At 43.9% G+C, this 17309-nt stretch overlaps 2 protein-coding genes across 2 annotated transcripts in view; one reads left to right on the top strand and one right to left on the bottom strand.

Annotated features, from left to right (window-relative positions):
- Window positions 1-6867, bottom strand: part of PARP9 (poly(ADP-ribose) polymerase family member 9) — a 33818-nt gene extending 26951 nt beyond the window's left edge. The window contains exons 1-3 of the mRNA XM_059687672.1: window positions 6725-6867; window positions 3205-3313; window positions 2103-2136 (exon numbers count right to left, since the gene is read on the bottom strand). Of these exons, the coding sequence (XP_059543655.1) occupies window positions 2103-2136; window positions 3205-3219 (49 nt within the window). The 5' untranslated portion in view covers window positions 3220-3313; window positions 6725-6867. The remainder of the gene's footprint in view (window positions 1-2102; window positions 2137-3204; window positions 3314-6724) is intronic.
- A 1-nt stretch (window position 6868) lies between these two features.
- Window positions 6869-16190, top strand: DTX3L (deltex E3 ubiquitin ligase 3L). Its single transcript, XM_059687669.1, has 5 exons — window positions 6869-7122; window positions 8007-8209; window positions 11573-13105; window positions 13501-13718; window positions 14619-16190. Exons 1-5 carry the CDS (start codon window positions 6945-6947, stop codon window positions 14686-14688), a joined length of 2202 nt encoding a protein of 733 aa, XP_059543652.1. The 5' UTR covers window positions 6869-6944; the 3' UTR covers window positions 14689-16190.
- Window positions 16191-17309: the final 1119 nt, after the last annotated feature.

Here is a 17309-nt window from a genome sequence, read left to right as displayed (position 1 = left end):
GAGATCAACCGAAGGACTTATATGCATGCATATAAGCATAACCAATGGACATAAGACACTGGAGGGTGGGGGCAGCCAGGGGATTGTTAAGGGCAGGGGGAAAAAAAGGACACATATGTAATACCCTTTGTAATACTTTTAGCAATAAAAAAAAAAAAATGCAAAACCAAAAAAAAAAAAAAAAAAAGAAAACTATGCGAATGGAGGCGCATGAATTTTTAAGTCGGCATTAAAATGATGAGTTTGGGAAGAACCATGCTTAAGGCACAAATATTGGAAAGGATTTAATTATGAGTCAAAAATAAGTGGAGGCTTTATTGGTAACTTGTTTGCTTGGTCTTAGTGCCTTAGTCTGGGCTCTCTTAGAAGCAGGCTCTGAGATAAGGATTTGAATGTAAGTTTATTTGGGAGTTCATCCTAGAAAATACCAGGGGCATGAGATGGGAGGGCAGAGTGGGAAAGTAAGACAGAAAAGGGAAGGAAATGAATGAAGGATGTGTTATGAAGCAAATTAAGCATAATTCCACTGGGGGACAGTGTGTCTCAGAGTAATACCACCAGAAGGGAAAGGAGCTGGGATATTCATCCAACCTTGTATCAGTCATTGGTCAAGGATGCTCTGTGGGGGGCATGGTCCAGCAAACGGGCGGAACATCATACTCTAGTTTCATGGAACAATTTTGGTGGAATTAAGGCCGATTGACTAAAAATTACTTACTGTATGTGGCAGGAAAAAAGCTGTGCTGTTCAGATCCCCGTTCAATGTGGTGATGAAGGAGGGAATACAGTTAGTTGACAGCCTCCAGTTGTTAGCCCCTCAGGGTCCATCTTGGCTTTCCAGCCAGGGTCACACTATTCTCAGGGTGGCCCCCCATCAGTGGCTGACCAAGGCCACTTATGTCCAATGTGGGACTCCCCTAAAGGGAAAGCTCAGGCTGCAGTCTGATGGCTCCACCTGCCCAATCTGGTTTCATCTCTTCTCCGTTCTCTGAACCTTTTTGCATTCCTAACTCCATCTCAGTTTCTGCTTCTATGAGAACCTAACCTGTGACTGTATTTCATGGAATCTAAGACATCATTATTAAATGCCACTGAGCAAGGAAAAACAATGCCAATTAAAACATGGCACATTACTGGTTGATAGAGTAGTTTTAACAGATGTGAAAAACTGTGTGTCCTAAAATAGGTAAAATGTGGTAATTAATTATATTTTACTTCAACCATATTTCTTTTTTTAAAATTTTTTTTAAGTCTGGGAAGTCTGTGAAGATGATTTTAGCACTTTTTTTAAAAAATATATATTTAATTGATTTTTTACAGAGAGGAAGGGAGAGGGATAGAGAGTTAGAAACATCAATCAGCTGCCTCCTGCACACTCCCCACTGGGGATGTGCCTGCAACCAAGGTACATGCCCTTGACCAGAATCAAACCCGGGACCCTTGAGTCTGCAGGCCGATGCTCTATCCACTGAGCCAAACCGGTGAAGGCTTCAACCATATTTCTAATCTCAGCCACCTAGAAAGACCTCTGATAGCTTCAATTATCCAAAAGCAGCAGCAGGCATATATGCATAACCCATGGACACAGACAATAGTGTGGGGTGGGGCAAGGGCTGGGTGGAGGGGGGCAAAAAGGAAACACCTCTATTACTGTTAACTATTTAAAAAAATAAAAAGATAAATAAATAAATAAGTAGCATGCAGCAGCCAGATTCAATTGGCCTGTGCTTTGGTAGAAAATCTCAAGTGGGCCACCCTTAAGATTAGGAAGGTTCCATTTGGCTCTTACAGCCCTTGTTGAGCCAGGGATGATCAGTTGGTCACCTCTTCTGATCAATTTTTAGGGCTGTGGTCAGAAGAGTCTGACATCTTGTGGGCAAAGAAAGGGATCAATGGGAGCCCTAAGAGAATGTGTCTGCTGATGCACACTGCCCCTGAAGCAGTCCCCTTTCTGAGGCACGGTCCAGGTTGCCACAGGTCCTGCAATTACACACCTGAACACTTGCAGGGAAGACAGTATCCTTCTGCATTTCCCTTTATCCACTGAGGACAGATATGAGTAAAGGCTTTCTGAAACAAGTCTGACAGTGAGGTGATCCTACCTGATTTCTCATTGTAAGCTGCTGCTCCAGCACCCTGTGAAAAATGAGAGTGGTTTTAAAAAAACTGAAACCGAATGACTACGGATTACTGATAACAGATACAGCCTAATAATCACAAAGCAACAGATAGTCTGCTAAAAGCCCTGGGTTTGAGGGAAGGGGAACACCTACCTATTTGTTCATTAGTTTAATCTGTGTGCCTGAAATACTTGAAATACTAAATGTCCTAGCAAACACTGACCCTACCCCTCTTCCTAGAGGCCAATCAATGCACTTCTGATTCAGGATGAGATGAAGGGTTAGAGATTAACACACACAAAGGCCCGAAGGTCACAGCCCAAATTACCAAAACTTTCAGATAGGCCTCCAATTTCCAAAGGCTTGTGGGTTTTTCTAGACAGAACAGAAAACATGGGAACATGAGCCTCATCAGCTACACCTCCCCATCTACCAGTTAGGGACCACTTTCAATTGTTTATTTCATGACACAAGCCTGAATGTAGAATTTTATGGTTGAACAAATGAGGTGTCTTTTCTCTATTTCTTTGTTTTTCTTCTTCCTCCATAATCCTCCTCCCTCCCTCCCCCCATCCAGCAAAAGCAGAATTGCTGAATAAGTAGACAGAATCAAAATGAATTGAGGTTCCATTTTTACATATCATCCACCCTCTGGCTGCATCTGATGATTAGATTAGCATATTCTGGATTCCCTGTGTCTCACATGGTACAAGGAGAAACTTTATTTTATTTTATTTTATTAAAATATATTTTATTGATTTTTTTACAGAGAGGAAGGGAGAGAGATAGAGAGTTAGAAACATCGATGAGGGAGAAACATCAATCAGCTGCCTCCTGCACATCCCCTACTGGGGATGTGCCCACAACCCAGGTACATGCCCTTGACCAGAATCCAACCTGGGACCTTTCAGTCCGCAGGCCGACGCTCTATCCACTGAGCCAAACCGGTTTCGGCAAAGGAGAAACTTTAATTGGGCTATTGATACCAAACTGAAGACCCAGATTTCTTGCTATTTTGGGAGGAACTATTCATGTGCTGATTAAAGTTCAAGATTCATCTATGTTTATATATAAGTACTTTTACCTTAGAAAGCTCCATCCTCTAGGACCCTGGGGTCTTCAAATGTTTGTACCCTTCAAATGTTTTGCTTTTCCAAGCATAGACTGCTGTTCCCAAATATGGTGGTCCACTTCTAGGAATGAATACAAAGGATGCAATAAGCACAGGCCCGAGTCTTAGGGAATTTGGTAAGAATGCACCATAAGAAAACTAAACATGATGATTTCTGGTCATGAGTCAGTTTTAGTTTTACTAGTGAAAAGGCACTATTGTTTTGCTGCCATAGTTACTGTTTACCTTCTATTTTTTACAATGAGGTTCCAATTGAAACCATAATGGGAAGGGAAAGAGACATACGTGCTATAGCAGGGAGAGCTTTATGGAGAAGGTGAGACTAGAACAAGACCTTGAAGGGTGGAACAAGTTTTTACAATTAGAAGAGGAGAATGGTACCAAGTCGTAAGACTGAGCACAGCATTAAAAAAAAAAAATGAGGAAAAACCAGCCTTCTGCGTGAACTTGAAGAACCCTGGAGAGTGTTTGAAGAAAGGGCTGTAGTTATGCCTGTAAAGGGTGCGTGTACTGAATTTGTGATAAATTCTTGATCTAATAAGAAAGAGGAGCCCTGACCGGTTTGGCTCAGTGGATAGAGCGTCGGCTTGCGGACAGAAGGGTCCCGGGTTCGATTCCGGTCAAGGGCATGTACCTTGGTTGCAGGCACATCCCCAGTAAGAGGTGTGCAGGAGGCAGCTGATTGATGTTTCTCCCTCATCAATGTTTCTAACTCTCTATCCTTCTCCCTTCCTCTCTATAAAAAAAGAATAAAATATATTTAAAACAAAAAGAAAGGGGAATATCTGGATAAAAATCCCCAAATAGAAAAACTATTTTGATGATTATCTATCTACTAGGTGGAAATGAAAATGCTTAATGACACAGTAGCCTGCACTTGTTGTCCACAGAGTTGCCAATAGGCCTCTGAAATGATTTGTAATGCCTTTGGAATAGGAAAAATTTTGTGCAGCTATCTACAGCTTCAGAGCACTATTCTTCTTCCATGTCAGGAAAAACAGCAAGTACAGTCCAATCCAGGACAAGATGCATTTTTGCCTCCAGAGGGCACTGCTGTTTTCACAAAAGAAGGAAGTCTGGCTGGGGCTTTTGCATTCGCTGCTGTTGCACTTGTTTCTTTTTTCCTTAGGTCAGGCTTTAAAGGCGTAGGAATACACTTGAGGGGTGTGTGTGGGTGTATATACCTCCAAAGAAATAAACAACAACAAGGAGCATATTGCCCATAATACAATCTCTTCAATTGTAATAACAACACCAATAGCAACAAAAGCCTTCCCAACTTTCCATCACTGGTTCCTAATAAGTTCTTTTCTCTTCATGGACAACATGAAGAAATGGACTCTCTATCCAATTGCTGGCTCAGCCCACGGTAGGGGGTTCCTGCCTCACCCTCTGTACTCCTCTGCTCATCAGTGTCCTCCATGAGGCTAATTAACCTCAACAGACTCTCTTCTGTATTTCATTCTTTGTTTCCCCAAAACTCTGCTTTCTTAGCATCTCTTATGCCATCTTCACTTGGTTCTTTTGGTACCTTTCACTTTACCTTTACAGGCCTTTTGCCTGGATTCACCTTCCTATCCTCACCCAACTCCCTCCAAAGTCCATGCTTTCTCTCCTAGACTCCACAGTTCAATCACAGATATACCACTTATCCACTCAAGTCAGAAATCTAGAATCTTCTCTTCTGTCCCATAAACAACCTATCAATTAGGTCTAAACACCTAAGTCACTTATGCGCCTATCTTTCTTGCCCATTGACCATTTCCCTTCAGTGCCTCAGGGGCTCTTGCCTGAGCTATGTCAACACAGTCTCTTTAAAAATTTAAATGTATTTAATTTTACATTTTATTGCTTGAATAGGTATTATGTTTCCTGGTTCAAATTTAGAAGTGTAAACGGCTCCCTCCTACCCCTAACTGCAGAATCAGAAAGTCTATGCAGTTGTAATTCTGCTAGTACTGTTAAATTGCTTTTCATAAAAATTGACCCATTCCCAGTCTTACCAGCCATGTGCAAAAACGTTCTCTCTGGCTTCTCTGCCTTCATTCATCCCTGCTTGGAAAAGTGTCCTCCACATGGTTGTCAACACCATCTTTCTAAAATGCACATCTGACAACCCTTCTGTTTCTTCCCACTGATCTCCATGCCTTTCACTGTCTAGACCTGTGTTGTATGCCCAGTGTGGACCATTAGCCACATTCGGCTCTTGAGCTCCTGAAGTGTGGCTAGTCCCAACTGAGGTGTGATGTTAAGTGTGAGATAAACACTGGATCACAAAGACTCAGAATGACAGAAAGGATGTAAAATATCTCATAAGCCAGTCACATAAAGACAAGTATCACACAATCTCACTCACATGTAGAATCTAAAGGACAAAATAAACATGAACAGAATAGATCCAGAGACATAGAAACATGGAACTGACTGATGAATCTCAGAGGGAAGGTGGCGGTGGATGGGAAGAGATTAATCGAAGAACTTGTATGCATATATGCATAACCCATGGACACAGAAAATGGTGTGGTGAAGGCCTATTGGGGAGGAGGGGACGGGCTAGAGTGGTTCAGTGAGGAAACAATGGGTCCATCTGTATAACTTTCAACAATCAAGATAAATCTTAAAAACGTTTTTAACATTGATCACATGCTGATTAATTTAGGATATATATGATTACATTCAGGATATATTGAGTTAAATAACATCATTAAAATTAATTTCACTTGTTTATAAAATATGGCTCATAACATTTAAAAAATTAAAATTAGATATTTGTAAGGACAGCACTGATTCTAGCCCCTTCCTCTATCATGTCCCTCACCCATCTCATGGCCTCCAAGGCCCCAGTGCTCATCCGTGCCTCAGATGCACCCTAAAACCTACTCATGACCCACCAACCCCCCACCCCCACCCCTCTCTCTAAGACTGTGCTTCAAATCTCCTCCTGGAGGCCTTCAAGAGATCTGCTTCACAAGTCCCCCTCCCTTTACCGGCCCGAGGGCATGCATGCTCATCTTTACTCTCAATGCGCAGGGCGGCACCCTTCATACTGTTGGTCAAGGCAAGGAATGAGGACGGAAAACCAGGAGAGTCGGTCTAAAAGGATAAAGTTGGAGGGAGGTAACTGGTGCTATGTCATATCGCAAGTTTTTTCAATTTTTTTTTTTTAATGCAGGTATTAATCTGAACTCAGAACGGGAATGACACTTTGGCTGCACATAATAGTAAGGGTAACAACAGTAAGAGTTGAGAGGAATCACAAGCTCAGGAGAAACTTTCTTTGACTTCAGCACCTGACCAGTCTCACCCTCGCGTGGCCGGCCTGCCCCCCCCACCACCCCCACGCCCCCTCTCCCCACTCCGCCCTCTCGCCGCCGCCCGAGCCCGAGCCCGCCGGAGAGGCCGCCGGTCCCCACCGCCCGGGCCCCACCGCCCGGTCCCCACCGCCCGGGGGACGCGGGACGGAACGACTCACTGCGCTGGGCCGCGAAGGGAAGGCAAGGCTGCGAGGTGAGGAGGGGAGCGGCTGTGCGGGAGCGGGAACGGGGAGGGACTTCGCGGAAAGAGAAACTGAAACTTTGCCGCGGGGCGGCGGGCGGGGGCGGGACGCACAACCCCCCACCCCCCGCCTCAGTCCAGGCCCCGCACCGCCCGGAGCCGCCGCGCACCCAACGCCCGCCCGCTCGTTCGCAGCCATGGCCTCCTCGAACCCCAGCCCGCCCTCCCCGCTGCTGGTGCGGGTGTCCGAGCCCGGCCTGAACTTACGTCGGAAGCTGGAAAGCTACTTCCAGAGCCGGCAGTCGGGCGGCGGGGAGTGCACCGTCCGAGACCTGGGAGCAGGCGCCTTCCGGGTGGAGTTCTTGGACCGGGCAGGTGAGCCGCAGGCCTGGGGCTGGGGGTGCAAAGGCCGTCCCCGGGGCCCGGCCTCACGGGGTTCCAGGCGGACCCAGAGCGAGCCGACGAGGGGAAAGGGCGGGAGAAAGCATGGCACAGTCTCGGGTGGGGGGTGGGGGGTGGGGGTCGGGGGAACTGGGGTCTCTTGCTGCCAAGCGACCAGCCCACGCGAGGATAGCGCCCAGAGGTGCCCGGTCGCTGATCTGGCCCGACTGCACCTTACCCTTGACACCTCCCAGCATCCTGGCCCTGACTCATCTTTCTCAGCTCTAACACCCTGCCGTCCCCCATAGGGCTGTGGCTCCTCGCCATTTAGATATTCCACTTTTATGTTTTAAATAATTACTCCATTGATTTATGTTTGAGGATTACAAAAATAATGTATGCCCACCGTAGAAAAGAGACAAAGAAAAGAATAAAGAGCAACACCTGGAGATAAGCAATGTGAACATTTTGGTGTATTTCTTCCAGCCTTTTTCTATAAATGTCAGAGCACACATGTATATTTACAAAATTCTGAGTCTGCACTGCTGACTCCCTGTTGTTGTTTTTAATCCACTTTATGTGAGTACTATGCCATCTGATTGAAAAAGGAAACCGAGACAGTTTCAGAGACATGACTTGTCACGAGTTGTCAATGTTTTATTATCCTTGAGCTTTCATTTGTTCAAGAAAATCGAAGCTGCCCATGTGAGAGTTTTCAATAGTTCCCTCACATTCCCTAACATACACACCCTCCCCGCAAGTAGGGAGCAGCCCTCACTGGGAGGGTGCTTGGGTGGGATACAGGTGCCTGAATAGAAGATTATTTGACATCACTCCCTTGTTTTTGTGTATGTGTGTGTTTAATGTCTCCACTGAAGCTAAGAAGGGAGTATTGGAAAAAGGAGAGCACCAAATTCCGGTTGATGACAAACTTGTGACCATTTCCCTGGAACGCACTGAAAATTCAGTAGAGAAGAATGGAATGTCTCAAGTGCAAAGACAGTCACAAGGGGCAAGGTCTGGTGAGAAGCATCGAAATGAAGAACATATTCCTCATCCTGTGGATTCCTGTGTCCAAAAGGTGAGTATGGAAAGGAGGTAGGTGTGTATTTGCAACTTCCTCTCCAGTCACCATATATTTCATTATTGTCTCAAAACCATTGGCTGAGCACTTACTATGAGCCAGGCACTGTTTCAGGCACTGGGACCCAGAGGACAACAAGTCCCTGCTGGGGGGGGCGCTACATAAAAGGACAATAAGCAAGTAAACCAAATAAAGAAGACAAGTTTTTTCTCTTAAATTTTAATATATTTTATTGGTATTTTACAGAGAGGAAGGGAGAGAGATAGCTAGAAACATCGATGAGAGAGAAACATCAATCAGCTGCCTCCTGCACATCTCCTACTAGGGATGTGCCCGCAACTGAGGTACATACATACCCTTGACCGGAATCGAACCTGAGACCTTTCAGTCTGCAGGCTGACGCTCTATCCACTGAGGCAAACCGGTTTCAGGAAGAAGACAATTTTTGATGGTAATATATGCCAGGACAAGGAAGGGGAAGGAGGTCTTGCTACTTCTGACCAGGAGTCAGAGACAAAGTCTCTGAGGTGACATTTGGCCTGAGACTTGAATGAGAAGGAGCTAGCTATGCCAAGAGTCATTTGACAAATCAGTATCAACTGCCTACTGTGTGCCAGGCACTGTCACAGAAGCTGGGGACACAGCCAGCTACATAGCAGACCCTGCCCTCAGGGACCTTACATTCTAGTGAGGGATACAGATCCTAATAGTAAACAAATCTTCCTATATAATAAAAGGCTAATATGCACATTGTCCCCTTGGAAGTTTGACTGCCTGCTATGATATGTTCTGACCACCAGGGGTAGTGTGGAACAAACAAAGGCCCTGATCGCCAGCCAGGCCTGGGGACCCTACCCGTGCTCAAATTTCATGCACCGGGCCTCTAGTAGATTTATAATAAAACTAGAGGCCCAGTACATGAAATTTGTGCATGGGGTGGGGGGTTCCCTCAGCCCAGCCTGCACAATCTGGGACCCCTTGGGTAGTGTCCCTAGGCCTGGCTAGTGGTCAGGGCCTTCAGGGCTTTCCTTCCCTTGGCTTCCAGCAGCTGGGCTTGCCCCCGCTGCTGCCACTGCTTGCCATCTGTGCGGTGCTGTCTCCTCCCTCCCCCGCCACTGGTTGCCACCCTCTGCAGGCGACAGGCATGGAGTGCGATTGCTTGGCTGGCCTGGGCCTCCCTCTGTGGGGCGATTGCTGGCTGGCCTTGCACACCCGCCACAGCGTCACTGGCTGGTGGCCTGGGCCTCCCTCTGTGGGGCCCCCAGATCGCGGGGCCCCCAGATTGATCTCCCTGCAGATGGAGGCCCTGCCCACCCACTGCAGCGCCGCCAGCCAGGTAGCCTGGGCCTCCCTCTTTGGAGCAATCGCTCACCCGGCTGGGGCTCTGCGATCAATCGATGTACAGAGGGTAGCCTGGGCCTCCCTTTTTGGGGCGACCGCAGATCCCCCCACCCCCAAATTGATCGCCTTGCCTGGGCCTCCCCCTGCAGGGTGATCGTGGGGTGATGGTGGGGCCCCCAGACTAATCGCATCGTACCCACCTTGGCTGGCCTGGCACCGGTGCATGTCATAGTACGGTTGTCTGGATGGTCTGCTGTTTGGTTGATTTGCATATTACGCTTTTATTATTATAGCTGTCTGACAGTGATAAGTGCTAGGAAGAAGAATAAAGCAGGGCAAATGACAGTGCAAAGACCACTACTTGGGATATCTCGAAAAACCTCTTGAATGAGGTAACATCTGAGTAGAGACATGCATGAAGTAAGGGAGCTAGCTAAGTGGATATTGGGGGGAAGAATGTTCTAAGAGGGGAGCACAAGAACAAAGGCCTCAAGATGGGAGCTTACATCCTGAGCCCCAAAGCTTCAAGAAGGGAGGCCAGTGGGCTAGAGGGCAGTGAGCAAGGGAGAGAGTGATATGAGAGGAACTTGGAGAGGTAACCAGAAGTCAGGTTTTTGGGGATGAAAGTAAGGACTTTGGATTTTCACTTAAATGTTAGGGGATTCATCAGATGGTTTTGAGCCAGGGAGTGGAGTGATCTGATTTATGTCTCTAAAGCAGTGGTTCTCAACCTTCTGGCCCTTTAAATACAGTTCCTCATGTTGTGACCCCCAGCCATAAAATTACTTTTGTTGCTGCTTCATAACTGTAATGTTGCTACTGTTATGAATCGTAATGTAAATATCTGATATGCAGGATGGTCTTAGGCGACCCCTGTGAAAGGGTCGTTTGACCCCCAAAGGGGTCACGACCCACAGGTTGAGAACCGCTGCTCTAAAGGCTCACTTTGGCTGCTGTGTGGATAACTGATTTTTGAAAGGGGCTAGAGTGGAAGGTCGGAGCCCAGTTAGGAGGAGTTGCTGCAGGCCAAGTGCAAGATGAGAATGGCTTGGACTTCAGCTGGTTCTGATCAAGGTGTAAGAAGTGGCTGGATTCAGTAAACATTTTGAAGGAAGATCTAGAAAGAGAATGGTACATGCAGAGGAAATAGCGTGTGCAAAGACCTTGAAGGGGAACAAAATATTAGGAATCTTGCTTTTTTTATTCCATTTAATTTGCCTATATATTTTTCAGCCTAAGTTGTTATGCTTGCCTTATACTTGAGCTACTAAAGGCTAGGTAGGGAGTAGAGGACTCAGCAACATTGCATGCACTTAGGTGTTTAGTTAAAAAAAAAAAAAAAAAAGGAGGGGGTTGAAGACTAGAAAAACCAGTAAGAAGAAAAAATCTCCTCAGATTTATGGGTCCCTTCTTGGCTTACAGACTCTTTTGTGAGAACCACAGCAGCTTGCCTGAAAAGACAAAGTGCCTTCCCTCCATCAAACAGATAGTGGCAGAATCCAGATTGCTTGTCCACAGAGCCTTTAAAATACGCTCATGTCCAGGCTCTACATTTACATCAGAATCTCTGGAGATGTGCCTAGGCCAGGCCCGTTTGAAATGAATAAAACTAAAAAAAAAAAAAGACCGTACCCTTTTATGTAATGATGTTTACTTTGAATTTATATTAGTTCACACAAACACTCCATCCATGCTTTTGTTCCGGCCCTCTGGTCCAGTTTAAGAACCCATTGTGGCTCTCGAGTCAAAAAGTTTGCCCACCCCTGGCCTAGGCCTTGTTTTTTTGTGTCCCCCCCCCCCCCCCTCTTTTTTAAGTTCCCAGGTGGTTCTAAATATGCAGACAGGGCTGAGAACCTCTGTGTGGGCTATAGTGTGCTCCATCCTCTGTGAAAAGGATTTGAAAGAACAAATCTAAGGGAGGACATAGTAGTTATTTCTCTAGTCTTTAGACATTCTCCTTAGAAGAGACTGTAGGCCTGGCTGTCTGAAAGATTTCATTTGTTCCTTTTAAATTTTCAGATCTTCCTTAGTGTCACAGCTGACCTGAACTGTAGCCTGTTCTCTAAAGAGCAGAGGGAACACATAACCACTCTTTGCCCCAATGTCAGGAAAATGGAGGGCTCCGATGGAATTGAGAAGGTGTGTGGTGACTTCAGAGATATTGAAAAAATACATGGCTTCTTGAGTGAGCAACTCCTAAAAAGTGAGCAGAAACAGGAATCAGCCCCGTTGACAACAGAGAAGGAGCCACTCCATCAGCAGGACCAGAAGAGCCGTGTTTCTCCCTCTGAACCAAGAACGAAGTCAGAAGGAAAAGGCAGTTGTTACACAGTTCCCTTGCCTTTATTTGAATACTTCAAAAATACCTACCCTGAAAAAATAAACTCGATAGAGAAAAGATTTGGTGTAAAAATAAGCCAGGAGAGTTCTCCGAATACGGTCTCTTTATACTTCACCTCAAGTCAATCAGGTGACCTCAGAGCAGCCGAAGAGACTTTTGTCAGTGAATTTCAGAAAAGCATAGGAAATATGGAGCAGGAATGTGTTGCATTAGCAGACAAGAAGCAGGCAAATAATGTCAATCAGGGATTTTATCACCAATTTAAAAAGTTTTTTATAAAGGAGAACAAAAGAGAATTACCTCTCCCTGGGACCCAAGATGACATTTCAGCAGCCGGACATTTTCTTGCCCCCCAAATCTCTGAAAGTCTTGTCAAGGTACCTGTGAAAATATTGCCTCCTGCATGCATGATGAAGGGAATTGAGGTTGACACGGCTCACTATAAGTTTTTAGAAGCTGAATTACTCCAGGAGATATCAGAGATAGAAAAAAAGTACAACACTCAAAGTAAGATTTTGGGGAAAGGTGATAAAACCTGCATTCTATTTGAACCTAAGGACAAGGAGTTAGATCTGTCTGTGCATGCTTATGCAAGTTTCATTGATGCCTATCAGCATGTTTCTTGTCAGCTGATGAGAGAAGTTGTTCCTTTGGCCAAGGAGAGAAAGGACTTATATGGGATCAAGTTTGCTGATAACTTTAAAAAAAGGCATCCAGGTGTAGACTTCGTGCTAACTCAAGGATCGGTTACTTTTATTGGATTGCCCAATCACATCGCAAAGGCAAAACAATATGTCTTAAAAACAGGGGGGATGTCCCCATTAGCTGGAGAGAAATCCAATGGGGATCATGAAACACCCATGGACGTTGATAGTAATGATTCAGAAACATTTTTACCAACATCCCAGCGCTCTGCCAGTTCTGGGGCATCAGGAATGAACAAGGAAGAGGATATGTGTGCCATCTGTATGGAGCCCATTAATAACAAGCTGGTGCTACAAAAGTGCAAGCACGAATTCTGCAACCCTTGTATCACCGAAGCCATGACATATAAGCCAGTCTGTCCTGTGTGCCAGACTGTTTATGGTGTCCAGAAAGGGAACCAGCCAGAGGGAACGATGTCTGTCAATTATATAAGAGATTCACTTCCAGGTTATGAAAACTATGGCTCCATCGTGATTAATTACAATATGAGAGGAGGCATACAAACAGTAAGTGTTTCTGAGATCCCTGTGTTTCTTTCCAGTGTGCTAGGATGACCAATGCAAAAGAGACTGCTTTTGCCAATTAGTGGATTTCCCAGGGACTTATTTCTATGGTCATATTTCTAAGGCTTTAAGTAGTGATGAAGTTAACAGTGTTAGCTTAGAACTTACCTTTTGTGTCTGTTAAGGGAGAGGAATGGTGGGTGGTGATTATGTGTGAGGGTGGATGGTATTCCCAGCATGAATTTAGGGAAAGAGGAGAAATATGAATTATTGGGAATATGAGCAAAATTTCTATACTTTTTTTGATTTACTCTATCTGCAAATGAACACATCTATCCTGTACAGTAAAATTTAGACTCGTGAGTGTTTTCATGTGACATTGTTTTGTCTTCACACAGGAAGAGCACCCAAACCCAGGAAAACCATATTCTGGAACACAGCGAACTGCATTCTTACCTGCTAACGAGGAAGGGAAGGAGGTTTTGACACTGCTTCAAAAGGCCTTTGCCCAAAAGCTAATTTTCACAGTGGGGGAATCTCGAGTTTCAGGAATGTCAAACGTCACTACATGGAATGATATCCACCACAAAACCTCCAGGTTTGGGGGACCAGAAAGGTGAGAACGTTTTGAAATACAATGATTGCCAAACAGAGTTTAGAGGTTGTAAGCTATGGCAATTTGAGGATATGGCTGTAAGGGACTATTTATAGAAGTGGGATTGGGTACAGTATTTTGAGAGAGGTTAATCTCAAAGGCAGAAAGATTGGTTCCCATCACCTTCTAACTGTATGATACCACAAAGTATCATATAGTTACTAAATTTTGCATCGAAAGGCAAGGGTCTTCAGAATCCAAGATCAATGATATCTCAGATGACTTGATTGGAGGTTTCCTGTTTATTTGAAGGGTAGATCCTAAGAATGTTATTTACTTTGCCTTCTTTTAAGATCATCCTTACACCCCTTCCTCCCATCGGTCCATAGAGATTCTTAATTTACTTGACTAATAGTACTCTAGAAAAGCTCTTATTTAATGTTGTGAAAATTGTATTGTAGGCAACCCAATTGTTCTTAGTGAAATTCAGATAGAATATCTCAGATCCTTAATATTCAAAAGGGTACTGAGATTTTTGCAATTTCTCCAAATTTGAAAATCCTTTGGTAGCATATACCATATATATATAGATATATTTATATAATAAAATATATACTACACTATATTTTTATATATAACATGTTTTTAATACATTTTATATTTTTTATATATTTATAGTATAGTATAACTTTATTAGAGTCACAGCTTACCACAAGCTGAAAATGAAAAGTCTTGTTGGGAGGCAGACAGCTAGGCTCACTCACTAGCTGAATGACTCACATCTGCACACTTACAAGTGATTATAATTCATCTGCCTCCAGGATTGCTTGTTAATGTTTGCAACACAATGTTAATGCCAGGGACCTGCTATACAGAATCTTTAAATCCATGTGTGAAACTAAGGGGCTTTTCCTTCTGCAGGTATGGTTATCCTGATCCTAATTATCTGAAACGCGTCAAGCAGGAGCTGAAAGATAAAGGAATTGAGTAAGAAGACTGCTGGAAGGATATTTTGAGCCAAGCGTTCCAAAGACACAGTTGAAAAGGCAGAGTAAATACCAATCTAAATCTTAATGTAGAAACAACCTTTAAAAATACTCATCTCAAGGGGATTCACGTAAGAGTAAGAATCTGATAGTCTGTCATTTCTGGAGTGTCACTTTTTATAGAAGATAAAAGCCCCAAAGATCTATGTGATTTTTGCTGCAGAGGTGTTGTGCCTCATTCTTGTGTCATTGTTGGGGGGAATGGAGTGCTGTGGGTCTGAAATCATATTCTGTGCTCTTCAGTTGAAATACTAGCTGCCAATTGATCCTTTTTAAATTACCATCTCTTGGTGGTCCTTTAGTTTTTGATTGTTGGTTGGTTGGTTAGCTCTTTAAGTACCCTAAAGGTAATATCCTAGTGTGAATGAGGGAGGGGAGAATCTTTGGTTAAAGAAAATTAAGACACATTTCCCTCCCTGATGACCAGAAAAGTGGCCAGGAGCAAACATTGGGCAACCTTTGCTAATAAATAGTATAAGGCTATTATTTTTCATGACATAGAGCCTGGTATATACCATTGGTGCATAATGTATTTTTGCTGCCTGACTCAGGATGCTAATACCCCAGCAGAGGGATATATGCTCCCGAAATCTTTAGCAGAGGCAGGAGTAAGGAAGTCATTTCTGGAGTCCTTTCCACTGATTTGAAAACTGAGTTTCTTATTTGGTTACCCACATCCCAGCCTCTCTCTGAAAATGATGAACACGATGTCTTTTTCTTTTCCTAAAGATACACATACACACACATATATTTTTGGCCAGAGGGTAATAGTTAATATTTATTGTGGACTTATTTTGTCCCCTTTATAAGATCTTTATATCTGTGTGATTGATACTATTAGCATCCCTATTTTATAACTGAGAAAACTGATGAAAAGAAAGGATACCTTGACAAAGGTCACATAGTTAGTAAGTAGAGGTGCTGGGATTTGAAGGAGATAGTCTGGCTGCAAGGCTTCTACACCCCAGAGCTATACTGCCTCCCATAGGGGGACTTCTCCATGGAGCGACTGAGGAGTTCCTGTTATTCTGGGCTTCTCTCAAAAACACATTCCTACATGTCGCTCACAGCACATTTTCTCCAAAGAAGTCCTATTTGAAGAACTTAAAAACCCAGAATCTTTTCCTTTATCTTGAGAGTTGAGGAAGTTTAAACTAAATGATAGGCCTTTAAAAATATTAGATGATGCATTTAATTTTTGATTATTCATTAAAGTCTTCACCATTGTGAGTAGTTATTTTGTATCTATAAAACCTTTAGCTAAATTTGCTTCGAAAAACCAAAAGTTTGGTTCCTGCTTAGGTCTAGATTCTTGATTACAATGTAGTGTGTGCATAGGCAGTTTAATGGTGTGAGTGGTTGGTGAGCCTTTAGATTGTTGCTTTTGCTCTGTGTGAGGTATTATCGGCTGTATTTGCTTTAAATAAAGTTACATATTAGGAACAGATGGTCTGTGTTCTTTCCCTACTCCTTTTTTCTTTTTCCTTAGGTTGAGATTCTCGTGGTTTTCTACAACACATACAGTGTACAACAAAACTACTTTTTACTCCATTGCTGTCATTTTCAGCTGTGAAAAATCACATTTCTTAATATTTTTCCTCCTTAACACAGAGTACTACAAAGGTAAGAGTAGGCTGCAGTTTCATCTCTTCTCTCCTTCCCACGACCCCACCCCTTGGATTCAACTAATTTACTAGAGTGACTCCCAGAATTCAGGAAACCAATTTACTCCCTAGATTATCTGTGTATTACAAAAAGATAAAACTCAGAAATGACTGACCAGATGGAAGAGATGCACAGGGCAAGGTATGTAGGAAAGAGCATGGAGCTTCCCTGCCATCTGAACTACAAAGACATGGTTGATTAAATCATCAACCAGTGGTGATTCAACTTCATTTCCAGCTTCTCTCTCCTCCCCAGATGTCCGGGAGTGGGACTGAAAGTTCCAACCCTCTAATCATGTGGTTGGCTCCTCTGGTAACCAGACCCCATTTTTAGTCACTTTGATGGGGAGCATAAGACATTTTTGGGGGGCTAGCAATCTGAATTTGTTCCAGTAACCTGCCTTCTACTGCACACTCTTGCTAGCCGATAAGTAACTCCATTTATGAAAGAATGTAGGAGACTAGCAGCCGGACTCTGTACCTAGTTAATCAATATCCCTAATGCACATTCCTGATAGCCTATAATGAAGTCACTGCCCCATCCTTAATTATCTGGTCTTGCAAGACCTATTTACCTATATACTTCCAATTTACAAGGATGTAACAGGTTACATAAACCAAGTATGTAACAGCTTAACTAGAGGGAGGTCACTGGCGCCATCCAGGATGGACATTAGATACAATCTAAGTTAACCATCTAACTGACTGGAGCGGGGCTGTGTGAGTCCACTACAGAAGCTTGGTAGTTAGGAAACAAACTCAGAAATATATACGGAGAAAATCTCACTGTCTAAGTGGTTCAGGATCTGGATTTTTAAGTCCCCTGAACTGGCAGCGCAGCTTTGAATAAAGGTTTACTTTCCTAAACCTCCGAGTGTACAACTGTCCCTTCTTCCGAGCCA

Source organism: Myotis daubentonii, chromosome 3 (assembly GCF_963259705.1).
Source record: "Myotis daubentonii chromosome 3, mMyoDau2.1, whole genome shotgun sequence".
In the NCBI taxonomy this organism is placed as follows: domain Eukaryota; kingdom Metazoa; phylum Chordata; class Mammalia; order Chiroptera; family Vespertilionidae; genus Myotis; species Myotis daubentonii.
The sequence above is the reverse complement of the archived record's forward strand: the minus strand, read 5'-3'. Positions and strand labels throughout refer to the sequence as shown.

Excerpts from the sequence above, each read along its gene's own strand:
- DTX3L (XM_059687669.1), top strand. The coding sequence starts at position 6,945 with ATGGCCTCCTCGAACCCCAGCCCGCCCTCCCCGCTGCTGGTGCGGGTG. Across the intron at positions 8,210-11,572 it reads TGGATTCCTGTGTCCAAAAG|ATCTTCCTTAGTGTCACAGC; the intron begins GTGAGTATGGAA and ends TTAAATTTTCAG. Across the intron at positions 13,106-13,500 it reads TGAGAGGAGGCATACAAACA|GAAGAGCACCCAAACCCAGG; the intron begins GTAAGTGTTTCT and ends GTCTTCACACAG.